Genomic DNA, 15376 nt, shown 5'->3' on the forward strand with positions numbered 1-15376 from the left:
ACTGTTGTGGAGATTAAAATTAACATATAAATGTTCTAGGTGGTTACACCTCTTCTATATTCTTTATTCCAAACATGCTCCAAAAATGAGAAAACCATTTTTTATTTGAAGAAAGAGTTCAGTAAGTGTTGTTTTTAAATTTCTTATGATAAGGCATCTGAATTTTTGTTATAGTTTTCTTTTGGGTGGGATGAATTGGTTGATTGGTGGGTGGGTTTGATTTTGGTTGTTGTTTTACCAATTTCCCACCTATAACCTTGGGCAACAGGTCAATATATATTTATCAATGTCTGTTAGACCTTTGAGCCTGACAGAACAAAAAAACTGTCAGTAATTAAAAACAGCTACCACTGCTAACCACATTGGATCTCAGAACATTATACTGAATGTCCATGACTATATCAATAAATACACAAAGTCGGATTCCTTGGGAAATAAAGCGTATTAAAAATGATACAAAATGAAGTTTAAAAACAAACAAAACATTGGACAATCCTCCATCACCACCATCAGGAGTCTGGTGACACCGGGGGTCGAACTTAGGGCCTCTCCTATGCTGGGTGAATTTTCTATTACTGAGCTGTATCTCCCACATTCACGAGCAGAGTTTCCACAAACAACATCAAGACCACTTAGGAATCGTGTCTGGAATCATGCTTAAGCACAGACAGAAAGGTTCATGACAAGCAACACAGCCTGGTCACACCGCTCCAGAGCTAGTATGAGCTCGAAATTCCTTCAAATCCTCTCCTGTTCTCCACAGTTGTCAAGGCGCCCACCTTTCTGAAGATGCCCCACTCAGACTCAAACATCACTGTATCGAGTCCTCAAAACTTAGAGTGTATAAACCTAAACTCCACACATACACCTTTCAACCAACTTACTAACCAGTCCTATACAGTAGGTCTCCACTATAAAAAAGGTTTTACCAAAATGAGCTTTGCATCAATACATGTAGATTCTGTTTACAGGTCTTTGATTGATCTCATGTCCGCTGTCTTCATCTTCCACACTACATATCTGGGAGACGCGCCACGGTGATTAGAAACCTTATTTTATGTAAGAGTATGTGGTTTGTCAACCGACTTCATATCGCTACCAAAGGCATGATCACGAGGGGGAGAAAATCTTTACATATCCAGCCCCCTGTTCAAAGCCACGAGTCGGAGAAGCTGCAACTCAGAGGAGTAACATGAATGCAAGCTAGCTCAGCACAAAGTGCAGATCAGCCAAAGTGAAGTGTGGCATGGGGGCGGGGTGGGCAGAAACAATCCACAGTGCAAGCAAAAAGGCTGTGGTGGTCTAATTGGTCGCAGAGACTGATTGGTTCTGTTGGGTAGGTGGGTGGATGAGCCAAGTGGATATCTGGTAAGAGTGGCCAGAAGGAGGCAGCACTGAGCAAAGCTGAAGGGCCTGACCGGTCTGACAGTAACTACAAATGTAAATGAGTTGAGTCAATAACAGCCCGTTAGCAGGCATTTCTTTCCGTGGCAACCATTTATTGGTCATTGTTCGTTGTATTTGCTGGCAGTTCTCAACCTGTGGCGCAAGACCCCTTTGGAGGTTGAACGACCCTTTCACAAGGGTCACCTAGGACTATCGAAAAAGGTAGATATTTATATTATGATTCATAATGGTAGCAAAGCCACAGTTATAAAGTAGCAATGAAATAAATTTATGGTTAGCGGTCACCACAACACGAAGAACTGTATTAAAGGGTCACGGCATTAGGAAGTTGGGAGCCACTGCTCGGAACTTATCACTGGGGCTGATGGTTTATATGACCACCACTCCACAGTCCAATAATTTCAGTACTAGAAATTGGCATGTTCTGGGAAGAATTTGGGACTTAATCTTTTGAAATGTGCTTCACCTTGAGATGAGTCCTAATCACTGAGGCTGGCAAGACAGAGAATTGTGTTCTTCTGTTCACCATGGCCTAAGGTCTGGCTGCAGTACACTGAATGACTCAGGGCCCGTGCAACACACTTAGGAAAGCTCACCTCTGCTCCTGACCAGACCCAGAGCAAGGTTCCACACTTCACACTAGGTGGAGGACAAGCCAATAGAACGAGCTTAGAGCTTATGCGCTCTTCCTTCTTTTTACCACAGGGCTGCAAGTGCTAAGCTAGGCATGGCTTCTGAGATGAACAGGATTCCTTACATGGGTGCTGCTATGATTCTGTATTACTGGTCAGTGAGGCCATTTGTGGAAAGACCAACTTCAGAGTAGAGTGGAACTCTGGGGCAGATCCATTTTCAGGTGGAGCAGAGCCTGGTCTGAAGCCGGGGTCTACCATGCAGGTGCTGATTGAGCTTCTGACCTCTGTCATTTGACTGAATCGATCACCACCATTACCTCATACTCAGAATTCTCATCTCCCACCATGTGCCAACATCCCCTCAGAATCAGGGAGGACACTAAGCCTTGGATCCATTAACAGACACAAAATCCTAACAAGAGAACTCAACAAGAGTCTAAAATTTAGTACTCTCCTCATCCCAAAGGACAAGGCTATAATGCAGCTTTTTTTTCCCTGTTTTCCCCAAATCTTAGCAGCATTGCAAGCCCCAGAACCTGAACTCCAACACCAGTGCCAGAAAAGGAACAATGAGCCAGTAAGAAGGAGACAAGATGAAAGGACTCTGTTACACTCTAAGTGCCACAGCTCCACAAGTCACTAAGACACACCTCAGACAATGCTGTTCAAAACCTTGAACAAAGGTCAAGTGTCAAGCAGAAGCCCGGAGCCCAAAGAGTAAACCTCAAGCAAATCCCACGACCCTTAACTAGAGAGACACAGAACTTGACACTGCCTCTTCTTCAGAAAACCAAGATCACTGTCCAAGCTCAGCTTCCATAAGTGGAACCAAAACCCAGAGCCGGGACCACAGAAGCCAGAGCTACGACCTGAGGTGGCATCATAGCTGCAAGTTCGAAGCTATGATTCTTCTTCCCAGTTTCAACTCCCTAGTCACTGAGGGTACAGATACTGCCCAGAGCTTGTAAGTGAGAGCTGTGCATTTTGGAATCCAGACATCAGAAACACAGACCTAGGGGGATGATAACTTGGACTACTCTGGCTGGAGCTGGACCAACACTGGCGTGATCTTCAACCTGAGACACTCGGTGCCTGCAGGGCTAGTTAATGGATGCCCTTTCATTTATCCCCATTACATCTGTCAGGTATTTTCACAAAGAATCTGGTTTCAAAGACAAGACACACCACACCGATCAAGCTTTGCTGGAATGTATCAAAAGCACAGCCATCTTTAGCAGTTTCTTCAGTAGGTGTTATGTTCTCGGTATCAGAGGAACTGGGTATGTAATAGACACCGCCTGCTGTTGGACCATGTAACTAGCAGAAGGCTGTCTATCAGACTGGGTAGCTGAGGGGCACTTTCATCCTGTGATGTACTGTGTGGAGATTCAGGAGGCTCACAAGGATTATATGGCAAAGTATCAGATGATGTCACACTGTTCCTGGGTAGCAGCAGGAGACACTAGTACATGACAGTGAGGTTTTATGTTAAGTATTCACTACAGCCAAAGGAAACCTTTCCATACAGAGAGACAAGTTGCATGCCAAGAGCCATGCAGCTAGACAAAACAAAACACAATGTCTACATATTTCATTCTGTAATGGAAACAACGAAAACCTAACAATGCTGGCATCCTGTGCCCGCATCATGGATATCTCCCAAATTGTAATTTAAAACCAACTTCAGTGCTGGAGAGATGCCTCAGTGGTTAAGAGCACCTGCTGCTCCTCTGAAGAACCTAGGTTCAGTTCCAACACCCACATGATGGCTCACTACCTCCTGGTCCAGTTCCAGGGGCATCTTACATCCTTTTCTGGTACCCATGGGTACTCTATACACAGGATTCACATACATACACTTGGCCACACATGTACATATAAAATATGTCAGTAAGTCTATAAAACATTCTCTGTTTTATAAAAAGAAAACACACAAATGTTCAGGGGGAAAAAAAAAGAACCAGCATATTTATTAACTGTGGGATAATAAATAGTTATGTCAAAACAAATAAAAAAGGTAAGACATGTTTTTAAAGTACTATAGGCAGCTGGGAAAAGAATTCAAGATTTCAATATCAAACTCTATGTCTGTGTAGAATGCCTGGTGTTGACTTTGTGGCAAAATTAACTCAAGAATGGGGAATTTGCAGCTTCCCAGGAGAGGAAATATTAATTTAGAAGGAGTGGATGGAGATTAGTCAGCTCTGCATCACTGTAACAACACACCTGAGGCTGGATATGAAATAAAGAGGTTTATGTAGATTGTATTTCTAGGCATTTAAGCCATGACTCCACTAATCTGGGCCTCTAATGAGAGTGGCAAGATCCAAAGTATCTCCTCATTGTCATGCTAAGGACCAAGCCTTTACCTTAGGACCTGTGAGAGACAACACCTTAAGTACAGCAGAAATGATGTTGGTGACCGGGCACAAAGACATTGAAAGGAAGTGAAGGTTAATGATCATTAAGTGGCAAGATCTGAGCCTACTTGATCTACATAACAAATTCCAAGTCACCCCGGACTATGCAGAAAGACCTGGGCTCACCACCCTCTCCAAAGGTACAGAGGATAAGGAAGAAGGGTGAACCGCATAACAATGGACTGAGCGTCAGGCACATCTAGGAGCATGAGAGCAGATGGAGAAGAAATAAGTCAGGGCTAATGGGTTGGATGCACTTAGGACTCTTTGGTAATAACTGTCACAGATGACGGCAGAGTTAACTAGGTCAGCTCTCCAAGCTCAAGCAAGGAGATATACAGCAGACTATAAACATGGCTGAGGCCCAATGGTTATAATTAACCGTGCTACCTCTGTGTGTCGAAGGAAAGTAAAGCTATATGGACCACAAGGGACAGTTCCAAGATGAAGGGCTCGAGGCTTGCATGCCTAGGAAGTCTAAAAGCCATTGGAATCTGGTGCCAGCCCAGAGTGTGCTAAATACTAATAGGAGAAAGAACGGGACTGCACGGACTTCTCTATGCGGCAGTCGGTCACTGTACATGGCATTAGAAATCCAGCTCAGCGAACCCCAGGCGCTCCATTGCTAAGTGCTCACCTAACCACCAAGCAGGACTGTGAAGTGCCTAGTCAGTTCCCACCAGAATGCATCCCTATTAGGATCCTACCAGATGGTTCCATCCAACCAGGTAGGACCACAACTTTGGAGGAAGGTTCAGAAGTAGGTTTATATCATATTTCAGGCATGCTTTCTTTGTTTTAAGTTTATAACCTCTTCTTCCTTGAGCACCAGAGAACACTGGATTTAAAAGAGATACTCTATAGGTAAAGTTTCCAAACCCCCACTATCCTACTACTAAAGTTGATGTTAGATTAACTTCCTGGCTCCCTTGGCCTGGAATCCTGATAAACGTACAATGTCAGCTGTGTAGTGACCATGGGGAAAATGGCCTCTCACAAAGGGATACAGAAAATGTGGTACGTTTATGCAATGGAGTACTACTCAGCTATTAGAAATAATGACTTCATGAAAGTTACAGGCAAATGGATGGAATTACAAAATATCCTGAGTGAAGTGACCCAGTCACAAAAAAACACACATGGTAGGTACTCACTGATAAGTGGATATTAGCCAAAAAGCTCAGAATACCCATGACCATATGAAGCTCAAGAAGAAGGAAGGCCAAAGTGTGAAAGCTTCAGTCCTACTTAGGAGGTAGAGGGAGGGAGAAATCTGGGAGGGAGAGAGAAGTGGAGAGAGAAAGGGGGGCAGGATGAGGTGTGGGAGAAGACAGAGGGGAAGAAGTACAGAGGGTCAGGAAATTGAACAGAAATATGTATGGGGGGATGGGGAACTGTGGGTAGCCACTAGAAAGTCCCAGATGCCAGGGACGCAAGAGGTTCCCAGGACCCAACAGGGATAACATTGGATGAAATATCTAACAAAGGAAAGAGAGGATCTGTAGAGACCATATCCAGAGGTTAGGCATGGCCCCCAGTTGGGTGATGGGGCCACTCACCCTTCTCAAAAATATTAACCCAGAATTGCTCCTGTCTAAAGGAAAGATGGAGACAAAGTGTGGAGCAGAGACTGAAGGAAGGGCCATCCAGAGACTGCCTCACCTAGGGATCCATCCCATATACAGTCACCAAACCCAGACACTACTGTGGATGCCAAGAAGTACTTGCTGACAAGAGACTGGTATAGCTCTCTCCTGACAGGCTCTACCAGAGCCTGACCAGTACAGATGCAGATGCTTGCAGCCAACCATTGGACTGAGCACAGGGTCCACAATGGAAGAGTTAGGGGAAGGACTGAAGGAGCTGAAGGGGTTTGGAACTCCATAGGAATAACAACAATATCAACCAACCTGACCCCAGAGCTCCTAAGGACTAAAACACCATCTAAAGAGTACACACAGAGGACCCATGGCTCCAGCTGCAAATGTAGCAGAGGATGGCCTTGTCAGGCATCAATGGGAGGAGAGAGCCTTTGTCCTGTAAAGGTCAATGCCCCAGTGTAGAGGAATGCCAGAGTGGCGAGGCAGGAGGGAGTGGATGAGTGGGTGGGTGAACACTCTCATAGGGGCAGGGGGATGGGAGGGGGTTTTTCTGAGGGGAACCAGGGAAGGGGGTGACATTTTAAATGAAAATAAATAAAATAACCAATAAAAACAAAACGAAACAAAAAACTGACCTCTGACAGGAAGGAGAGAATGAAGTAAAAATATTAGTTTAGGAGCCATAGTTTGGGCTTCCCAAGTGTGACTCTGTGACTCATGGGTTCTTTACAAGTCCTGGGAACTGCTTATAAAGCTGGGGTCAGCTGAAGTCTTGCTAGAAGAACTGCTGTGTAGAGTGTAGTCAGGTGTTGCTTTACTGTAGGACAATTCTCAGTGCTCAGTGGTTCCCTCATGCCAGACTGTCTTTAATCTTTCTCCTTGCTCCTACCCCTCCCGTTTTGCTCTCCCCGCCTCCTCCATCTTTTATAGGCTTTGGTGGTGGTGGTGGGGGTTGATTAGTTGATTTTTTTTTTTTTTTTTTTTGGTTTTGTTTAGGGGGGTGGGAGAAGAAGTGGTGTTTTGTTTTGCTTTTATCTTTGGTTTTGAGACACAGTCTCACTATGTGTCTCTAGCTGGCCTATAACTCACTACGTAGACCAGGATGGCCTCAAACTCATAGAGACCTGATGTTTCTGCCTCTCAAGTGCTGGAATTAAAAACTGTGCATTCCCTTTCGTTCTTTTATTTTTTTTTTTTTTTTCATTTTTTTTTTAGAAAGAACTGGAGTGGTCAAAGGCAGGAATTATATTGGTCTGTGAGGATATATGTGAGGGTTTATATATATTTTCTCATACATGTTGACTTGGTATGTCTCCTTGGATGTTTCATGTGTGCTAGTGTGTGCCAGATGCTGCTGCAAAGGCCTTCTGTGCTGTTTTCCAGCATGAACCATGTATGTGCTCTGATTCTACTTTTTGCATCATAGGAACACTACCCCTGGGGACACTGGGAAAGATGGACGAGGTTATGTGGTGTTCAGCAGGAGGAAACCAGCAGTCACTTAGGTGATCCGGCTGCATTCAGATCACATGGCTATCTGTACAGAAATATCTGTGAGCCTTTATAGTTTTATATATAAATATGTATATATTTAATGACTGCATAAAGTAAACTAACCATGTTTCTACATACAACAGAAAAATAATAATTACTAAAAATGTATTTTTAAAAAAGTTTTAATACCACTAAAATATGTTATGACACCCCGCCCTGGCTAAAACATACAAAATATACCAATAAAAATTCTTTTATATTGTTATATGATATCCTTTTATATTTATTAATATTCCAAAATATAGCAATAAAAATTAGAATCCTGGTTAAATTAAACTATTAATTTGAGACTTAGTAGTACATTGTTAAATCTAAGTTGACTGGAGGATTAATGTTGCAATAGTGAAAACATCGGATTTTTATGGTAATTGAAAAAAACAGTTCTATCATTTACTTTGATCTCTTGTAGCTTTAAAAGAAAAGTCTGAAGGGCCGGGTGCTATTATCTGCCACAGCATCAGCAAACAGAGCAACGTCAAATACACAAAGTCCAAAAACTAGTCCACACATACTCACCTAATCTACAATGTGCCACTTTAATTTTAATGTAGAAAACTGTCAATTAGCAGTGCTTTACCAATGGATACGTATTAGGGACAGTCAGAAAGTTTAACGGTAAAACTTCAGAAGAAACATGGGAAGATATCCTCATGAGAGACAAGAGTTCATCTCTCACAATATTAACCTCAAAGGAAAATATTAATAAATGGGGCTGTTTTAAGAATTAAGGTAAGGAGGTTTGTATAGAAGGAGTTGGAGGGTAGAAAGGGAAAGGGGTTGTGTAATTATATTATAATCTCAAAGAAGGTAGAGTGTTCCTTGGTGTTGGAGCGCTGGCTCAGTGGTTAAGAGCATTAAGTGCTCTTCCAAGAAACTGGAGTCCAACTTCCAACACTTACATGGCAGGTCACAACCATCTGGAGGTCCAGTTCCAGAGGATACTTTAGCCTTTTCTAGCCTCCTTCATCAGCAGGCAGCCGTGTGTGGTATATGTCAGACACACAAAGCAAAACACCCAGACACATTTAGAAAAAATATATTTTTTAATTAAGCTCTTAAATTGATTGAAAAGCAATACTGGGAGAAGTAAAAACCTGAAAAGGTACCTATGATGACTAAACAGAGGAGATTTGTATTCAGGATGAAAAACTTCCTGTCAGCACAGAAAGTACAGCTCGATTGAAACAAACTACAAACACTTTGAACAGGTAGCTCACAGAAGATGTGTAGATTATCAGTCGCCATGTGGAATATTTTCATTGTTATAACACACAGGAGAAATAGAATAAAAAATGCAGGACAATATCACTTTACACCTACGAGAATGGCCAAGGTCAAAAGAATCGATGTGCAGCCTCCTCCCGGAGATGAAGAATGTATACACCAGATGCACACACAGGTTACCGGCATGTGATTCCTTTTCCTCGAATCTAAGTGCCTGCTTTTCCCACCACCACCACCAACCAGCCAGCAAATCCGTGCCCATATCTACCAAAAGAACGTTCATGAGTGCTTCTTTTTTACAATTTGTTTTCACTCTTTTTAACCTTGTATATTTGTGTGGGTTTGTACTCATAAGTGCAAGTGTTCATGGAGTTTGAGTGTCAGACCCCTGTAGCTGGGGTACCAGAGTTTGTGAGCTCCCTGATATCAGTGCAGGAACTTAACTCCGGTCCTCTGCAAGAGCAATGCCTGCTCTTAACAGTGGGGCCCTTTTTCCATCCCCAAAAGGGTTTTTTTCCCTTAATTATAACCAAAATTATAACCCATTCAATTGTGTCCGTTGCCCATAAAAAAAGAAAAACTATGATGTTTTAATACCAGGGAGCTCTTTATAGCAGTAAGAGGCATAAATCACTACTGTCTGTAACATTATGAATGAATATCACATGGTTAAGTATGAAAGAAGTAAATATAAGACATAAAACAGTACATACAGTATGATTCCATCTATATGAAGCTTCTAAACGGATAAAATTAATTTATTTGATACAGATCAAAAATCATGCTTATCTTTGGTAACAGTAACTAGGAGACGTAATTAAGTGGTTTCTAGGGTCAGAGAGGTGTTTTGTGCCTCTACCTACAAGATGGATATTAGACAGACAGACACATAGATGAATGGTGGATATAAGGGTGATATTATACATGTGTGAGTGTGAATTTATTGATCTGTTCACTTGAGACTTATATTCTGTCCATAAGAAGTACGTCTCTGAAATAAAGCTGTAAGTAGACCCATTTAACACTTGAGACTGGGCTGAAAAACTATGGAATTAGATAGGGTGACACCACTACCGAAGGAGGAAAAGAAGACCCCACAGAGCACAAGTTATCAAGTGCTCTGAAGTGAAAAATAAGCTCGCTTTATTTCCACACCTTCAAGATGAACACTATTCTGAAAAGTGTTACAGTTTCACTGGGTGGTCAGTATTGAATCATTTGTTTGTTTTTTTGTTTGTTTGTTTTTTTGTTTTTTGTTTTGTTGTTGTTTTTTTGGGGTTTTTTTTGTTTGTTTGTTTTTTTTTTTTTTTTTTTGCACATTTTATTTTTCAGGACAAGCTGGGGCCTTATCGAGTCCATTAAAGTACCAAGAAGGGCTGAGAAACAAGCACCCTCAGTCGGAGAATTCACAGACGGCCACGAAAGGGTCTGAGCAAGGGATGTCATTCCACTTGCCGCTCGTCAGGAGCACCACACAGTTCTCCCCGGAGCCCGAGTTGTTGGGCTCGCCGTCGTTCCAGTTGGTGTACTGAACTCTCTTTCCTGTCAGATCCTCAAAGACGTTCTCAGTCCTCTCGTCTGTTATGCCCAGGTAGGCGATGTCGCTGACCAAAGTCTGGATGGCCTTGTTTTCCTCATCATTCCTGGGAGTGGCCACAGAGCCCTGGAGTTCGTAGCACAGAGCCTTCACTCTGTTAAGACTCATCTTTGCATCATTTCTCACGAAGTACTTCTTTCCCACTCGTTTGGTCTGAGGGAGGAACACCCCTAAAAGGTAAAAAGGTGGGTGACACCAGCTTACCTTCTAGACCACTCGTTGTGTGACGTTCAAATGGAACCAGGTATACTCCATTTTCTCTGGTGGCATATAACATAACGGGTGTCTTCACTCATGTGACCCACCATGAAATGCTCACACAAACCAACGAACACTCCTTGTCACCTAAAGTTCTAGTTTAACTGTTATCTTCTTGCTATTTTTTTTTTTTTTTTTTTTTTGCCTTTAAAAAAGGAACATCTGCACTGTACAGCACAGGTTATCTAGAATTCTGAATTCTACCGTTCTGTTAACTCTCAATCAGACAAAAAATAATGTCTAGGTATATCTGGCCACAGCTAGAAGAAACATGATTGGTTCCATCCTCTGGTCTAGATCCCAGGATTACAAAGTAGCCCACATTCTATTTTTAGTGAGCAAGATCTGACCCTACAGAACTGGGGTTCTGGAGTCAGACTCATTGAAGCTTATAAACTGGTTCTACCACTGAGCTCTGTGAGGTTGAGAAATAATTTAATTCGAATTGCCTCTGTTCCTGCAAATGATTGTTGGGAGGATCCCAGGGGATGGGAGTGGTTTTCTCAGGCCCTAGGAAATCATACACAGGCAGTGAACCGTCTGCCTTCCACTGTTCCTACACTGTAAGCTGTCAGAAGAATGAGGGGGATACTTACACTTTCTCAGGGCTCTCAGCTCTGATCGCAGGTCTGCAATTTCTGAATTAATTTCGCTAGTATCAAATTCTAGAAAGTTAAACAGTGAAAGGCGGTGTGAGTGTGAGGACCTAGTCTGGGCATTTCAGGAGTGTGGTATCCTTTTCAGAGAAGAAGGAGGAGGAGGAGGAGAAGGAGGAGGAGGAGGAGAAAAAGAAGAAGAAGGAGGAGGAGGAGGAGGAGGAGAAGGAGGAGGAGGAGGAGAAGGAGGAGAAGAAGAAGAAGAAGGAGGAGGAGGAGGAGGAGGAGGAGGAGAAGGAGGAGGAGAAGGAGGAGGAGGAGGAGGAGGAGGAGAAGAAGAAGAAGAAGGAGGAGGAGGAGGAGGAGGAGGAGAAGGAGGAGAAGAAGGAGGAGGAGGAGGAGAAAAAGAAGAAGAAGGAGGAGGAGGAGGAGAAGGAGGAGGAGGAGGAAAGAAAGAAAGAAAGAAAGAAAGAAAGAAAGAAAGAAAGAAAGAAAGAAAGAAAGAAAGAAAGAAGAAAGGTTCGCCTAAAAAGAAAATAATCTGTTTTTATGTGGCCTAAAACATCAATCTTTTCCTTTATGTAAAAGGAAAGGCTAGTGCCTCACACACTGCCTTTCTAACCTATCTCATCCTCTTCAAGGAAGACAGTGCGAAGATGTCCTCATCCAATTCCAGGAAGAGCAAATTCTCTCAAGACGAGGCAGTTACCCATGGCCAGGCAATACTGTGGGAGCAGGAGTGATCACCTTGTAGGAATCAGACTGGTCCCCTCAAGTGATGATGGCAAGAAGGACTTTTAAGACTGCCTCTCTGGGACAATCATCAGTGAGAGCACACACAGCTTAATTGTAAATTCTCTCTGTCCCTTGTTCTCTTTGTTTCTATATGTAAGCTTGAAGACAGATTGAAAAATCAATAATCCCCTTATTTATTCCCCTCTCAAATTCACATGTGTTTAGTTGGCATACGGTAACATGTGACCAATCCTATCTTTTTGGAGCTGTCCAAGCCCAGGCTTTTTATCCTAAAAATTCTAGTCAGAGCCAGAACTGATGACAAACGTCCTTCGGGCAGAGGCAGGTGGATCTCTGTGAGTTCAAGGACGCATAGTCTATATAAATGAGTTCCAGGCCAGCCAGAGATTCACAGTGAGACCCTGCCTCAGAAATTAATAAATTGATGAATTAATTTAATGAAATTCTGGTCCCCTATACAAAGATATTTAATGTACATGTATGTTTCACTAGTACAATCATCTACTCACTCAGTTACATAGTGTGACAGCAATCCAGAAGTGAGATCTTGACTATTTTCCCAAACTGCTTTATTAGGGCTAAAACAGATCTCTGAAGATGTTATCATTGCTTGTCTCAGGGTTTCTATTATCCATGTGAAGAGATGCCATAAACATGGCAACTCTCACAAAGAGAAGCATTTAGTTGGGACTGGCTTACAGTTCAGAGATTCAGTCCATTACTGTCATGGCAGGAAGCATGGTGGCATGCAGGCAGACATGGTGCTGGAGAAGAAGCTGAGAGTTCTACAGCTCGATCTGCAGGCCGAGGGAGGAGACTACCACACGAGGCCTAACTTGAGCATGAGACCTCAAAGCCCAACTGCATGGTGACATGCCTCCTCCAACAAGGTTATACCGCCTAATAGTGCCATTCGCATGTGGGTCTGTGAGGCCAAGTATTTCTGAGGACCATTCTTATTCAAATTCCCACATTGATTAAAGCCATTCAAGAGATTTTTGTCTCTAAGAGATTTTGATTTTTGTTGCCCTTTGGTTGTTTTGTCCGTGGAGGTAGCGGTGTTTGCCGTTTTAGTGGTTAGGGTGTGTGTGTGTGTGTGTGTGTGTGTGTGTGTGTGTGTGCCTGCCAAAAGTGGCTAAGTATATATTCTGAGCTTCACAGAGCCTTGAAGCTTCTGTGCTAAGAGATGTATAATCGCAGGGTAATGGTGGCACATGCCTTTCATTCTAGTACTTGGGAGGCAGAGGCAATCTAATCTCTCTGAGTTTAAGCCTGGTTTACCAAGTGAGCTCTGGGACAGTCAGAGCTATACAGAGAAACCCTATTCTGGAAAAAAAGAAAGAAAGAAAGAAAGAAAGAAAGAAAGAAAGAAAGAAAGAAAGAAAGAAAGAAGGAAGGAAGGAAAAAAGAAAGGAAGGAAGAAGAGGAAAGAAAGAAAGAGAGAAAAAAGAAAGAAGGAAGGAAGGAAGAAAAAAAGAAAGGAAGGAGGGGAAAGAAAGAGAGAAAGAAAGAAAGAAAGAAAGAAAGAAAGAAAGAAAGAAAGAAAAGAAAGAAAGAAAGAAGGAAGGAAGGAAAGAAAGCAAGAAGGAAAAGAAAAAGATTGAATAATTTTTACTACCTAATCAATCCCTGGACAGCCTATAACGTGATAAGAATCTCATGACTGGCCCTCTTTAAGGCAGCTGATCCCCCACCCCCACACAGAAGACAGACTGGGGAGCAGAGCCGCTGACCATCTGTAGAGCACAGGCATAAATGCGCTCAGCTGAAATCAGACCTTTTGTGGCTGATGCACTGGATTATATTTAAATAAATGGTTGTGTTGTTAACCTCCTGAGTTTTGGGTTGGTTTCTTAAAGGTGACAATTTACATGCCTGGCAATGTTAAAACAGTTGTAATAGGTAAGCAGACATAATAATCCCACACTGATACATAGCATTGTCTCCTTGAGGTCAGAAACTCAGCTGAAGGAGACTGTTTAAGAGAAAAGAGAATCTGGACCCCCACTCTTTACAAGGTATCTGGAAACAAGAATTCCTCAAAGATTCGCAAATATATACCTAGCCATTGATGGAAACCCACTTAGGCTCTGCTAAGGGAACTTGACCGGGAAGCTGGGCATCCTCCCATGAGTGAGAGAGCACCACATCCCACCAGCATCCTGTGTTCTAAACCCCAAGTGCCGTCAGCCCAGACATTCTGAAATGATGTCCTCACCTCCTCTCTCTCCAGGGTCTCCTTTCAGCCCCACTTCTCCTTTTGACCCCGGATTTCCCGGGGGTCCTGCAGGTCCTACTTTTCCGGGAGGGCCCTGCAAGCCTCTGAGCCCTTGACCTGAGGAGACAAAGAAAACACGGCTCAGTATCTGTGTTGTTGTTGCTCTTTTTTTAAAGTTTAGTCCCCTGTGATGAGGTAAGTTCCCTGTACTCCGTGAGACAGAGTAGCATGAGATCCACTGTCCTGGACAGGCAGGACAAGCCCACACTTCGGTGTGGCAGCCCGGAGTGCCAGAGAACTGGACCTGTATCTGTTCTGAGTTACAGTACGTAGCTGCTGAAAGTACAATATGCCTAATAAGACTTTACTCACCCGTACCTGTAGTCAACTTCCTCTAGAATGCTGAACCGGAGAAAGGAGCTGGAGAGACTTCTCAGTGGTTAGAGCACCTGCTGTTATTGCAGAGGACCTGAGTTCAGTCCCAGCACCCATGATGAATAATAGCTCACAACTACCTGTAACTTCAGCTCCAGGAGGATACTATGTCTTTGAGCTCCAATGTAACCTGACTTTGAATGCACTTGAGTCTGCGCAGATCCACACACGAGTGCGCTCGCGTGCACACACACACACACACACACACACACACACACAATTAAAACCAAAATATTTTAAAAGTAAAGAAAACAATTTTTTGCACACCTGGTTCTCCCTTTTCTCCCTTGGCACCATCATGTCCATCTTTGCCTGGGAAGCCATTCAGGCCCGGACAACCGCAGGTAATCACAGGGCAGGTACTTTGAGTACCTTCAATTAAGGTCTCTGCATGAACTACTGTCACCACACACAGCAGAAGGAAAGATGTGAACAGGGACATGGTCCTCACCTTGGTGTAAGAAAAATTATGAAAAATTACCTCATCCTTTCAGTATGTATGTACCAACCTTGCCTTTGTCCTGTAAGTTGGGGACAGACATTGTACATATGAATTAGTCACAGTAAAGGTGATGTCCAGATTGGGTATTTTGAAAATTACACATTCCTGGTGATACTGTGTGGTTAGCATATTAACAGAAATAGGCAAAACAGCTTGCATGCAAGAGTGGCCCT

General features: G+C 43.0%; 1 protein-coding gene across 1 annotated transcript; it reads right to left on the bottom strand.

The window, feature by feature from the left end:
- Positions 1-10234: 10234 nt before the first annotated feature.
- MBL2 (mannose binding lectin 2) lies at positions 10235-15143 on the bottom strand (the record flags this gene model as incomplete). The annotated part of the gene is made up of 4 exons (XM_080913632.1): positions 10235-10608; positions 11293-11361; positions 14267-14383; positions 14969-15143. 4 exons carry the CDS (start codon positions 15141-15143, stop codon positions 10235-10237), a joined length of 735 nt encoding a protein of 244 aa, XP_080769758.1.
- Positions 15144-15376: the final 233 nt, after the last annotated feature.

The sequence above is a fragment of the Micromys minutus genome, assembly GCF_963924665.1.
Source record: "Micromys minutus genome assembly, chromosome: 2".
Lineage (NCBI taxonomy): Eukaryota > Metazoa > Chordata > Mammalia > Rodentia > Muridae > Micromys > Micromys minutus.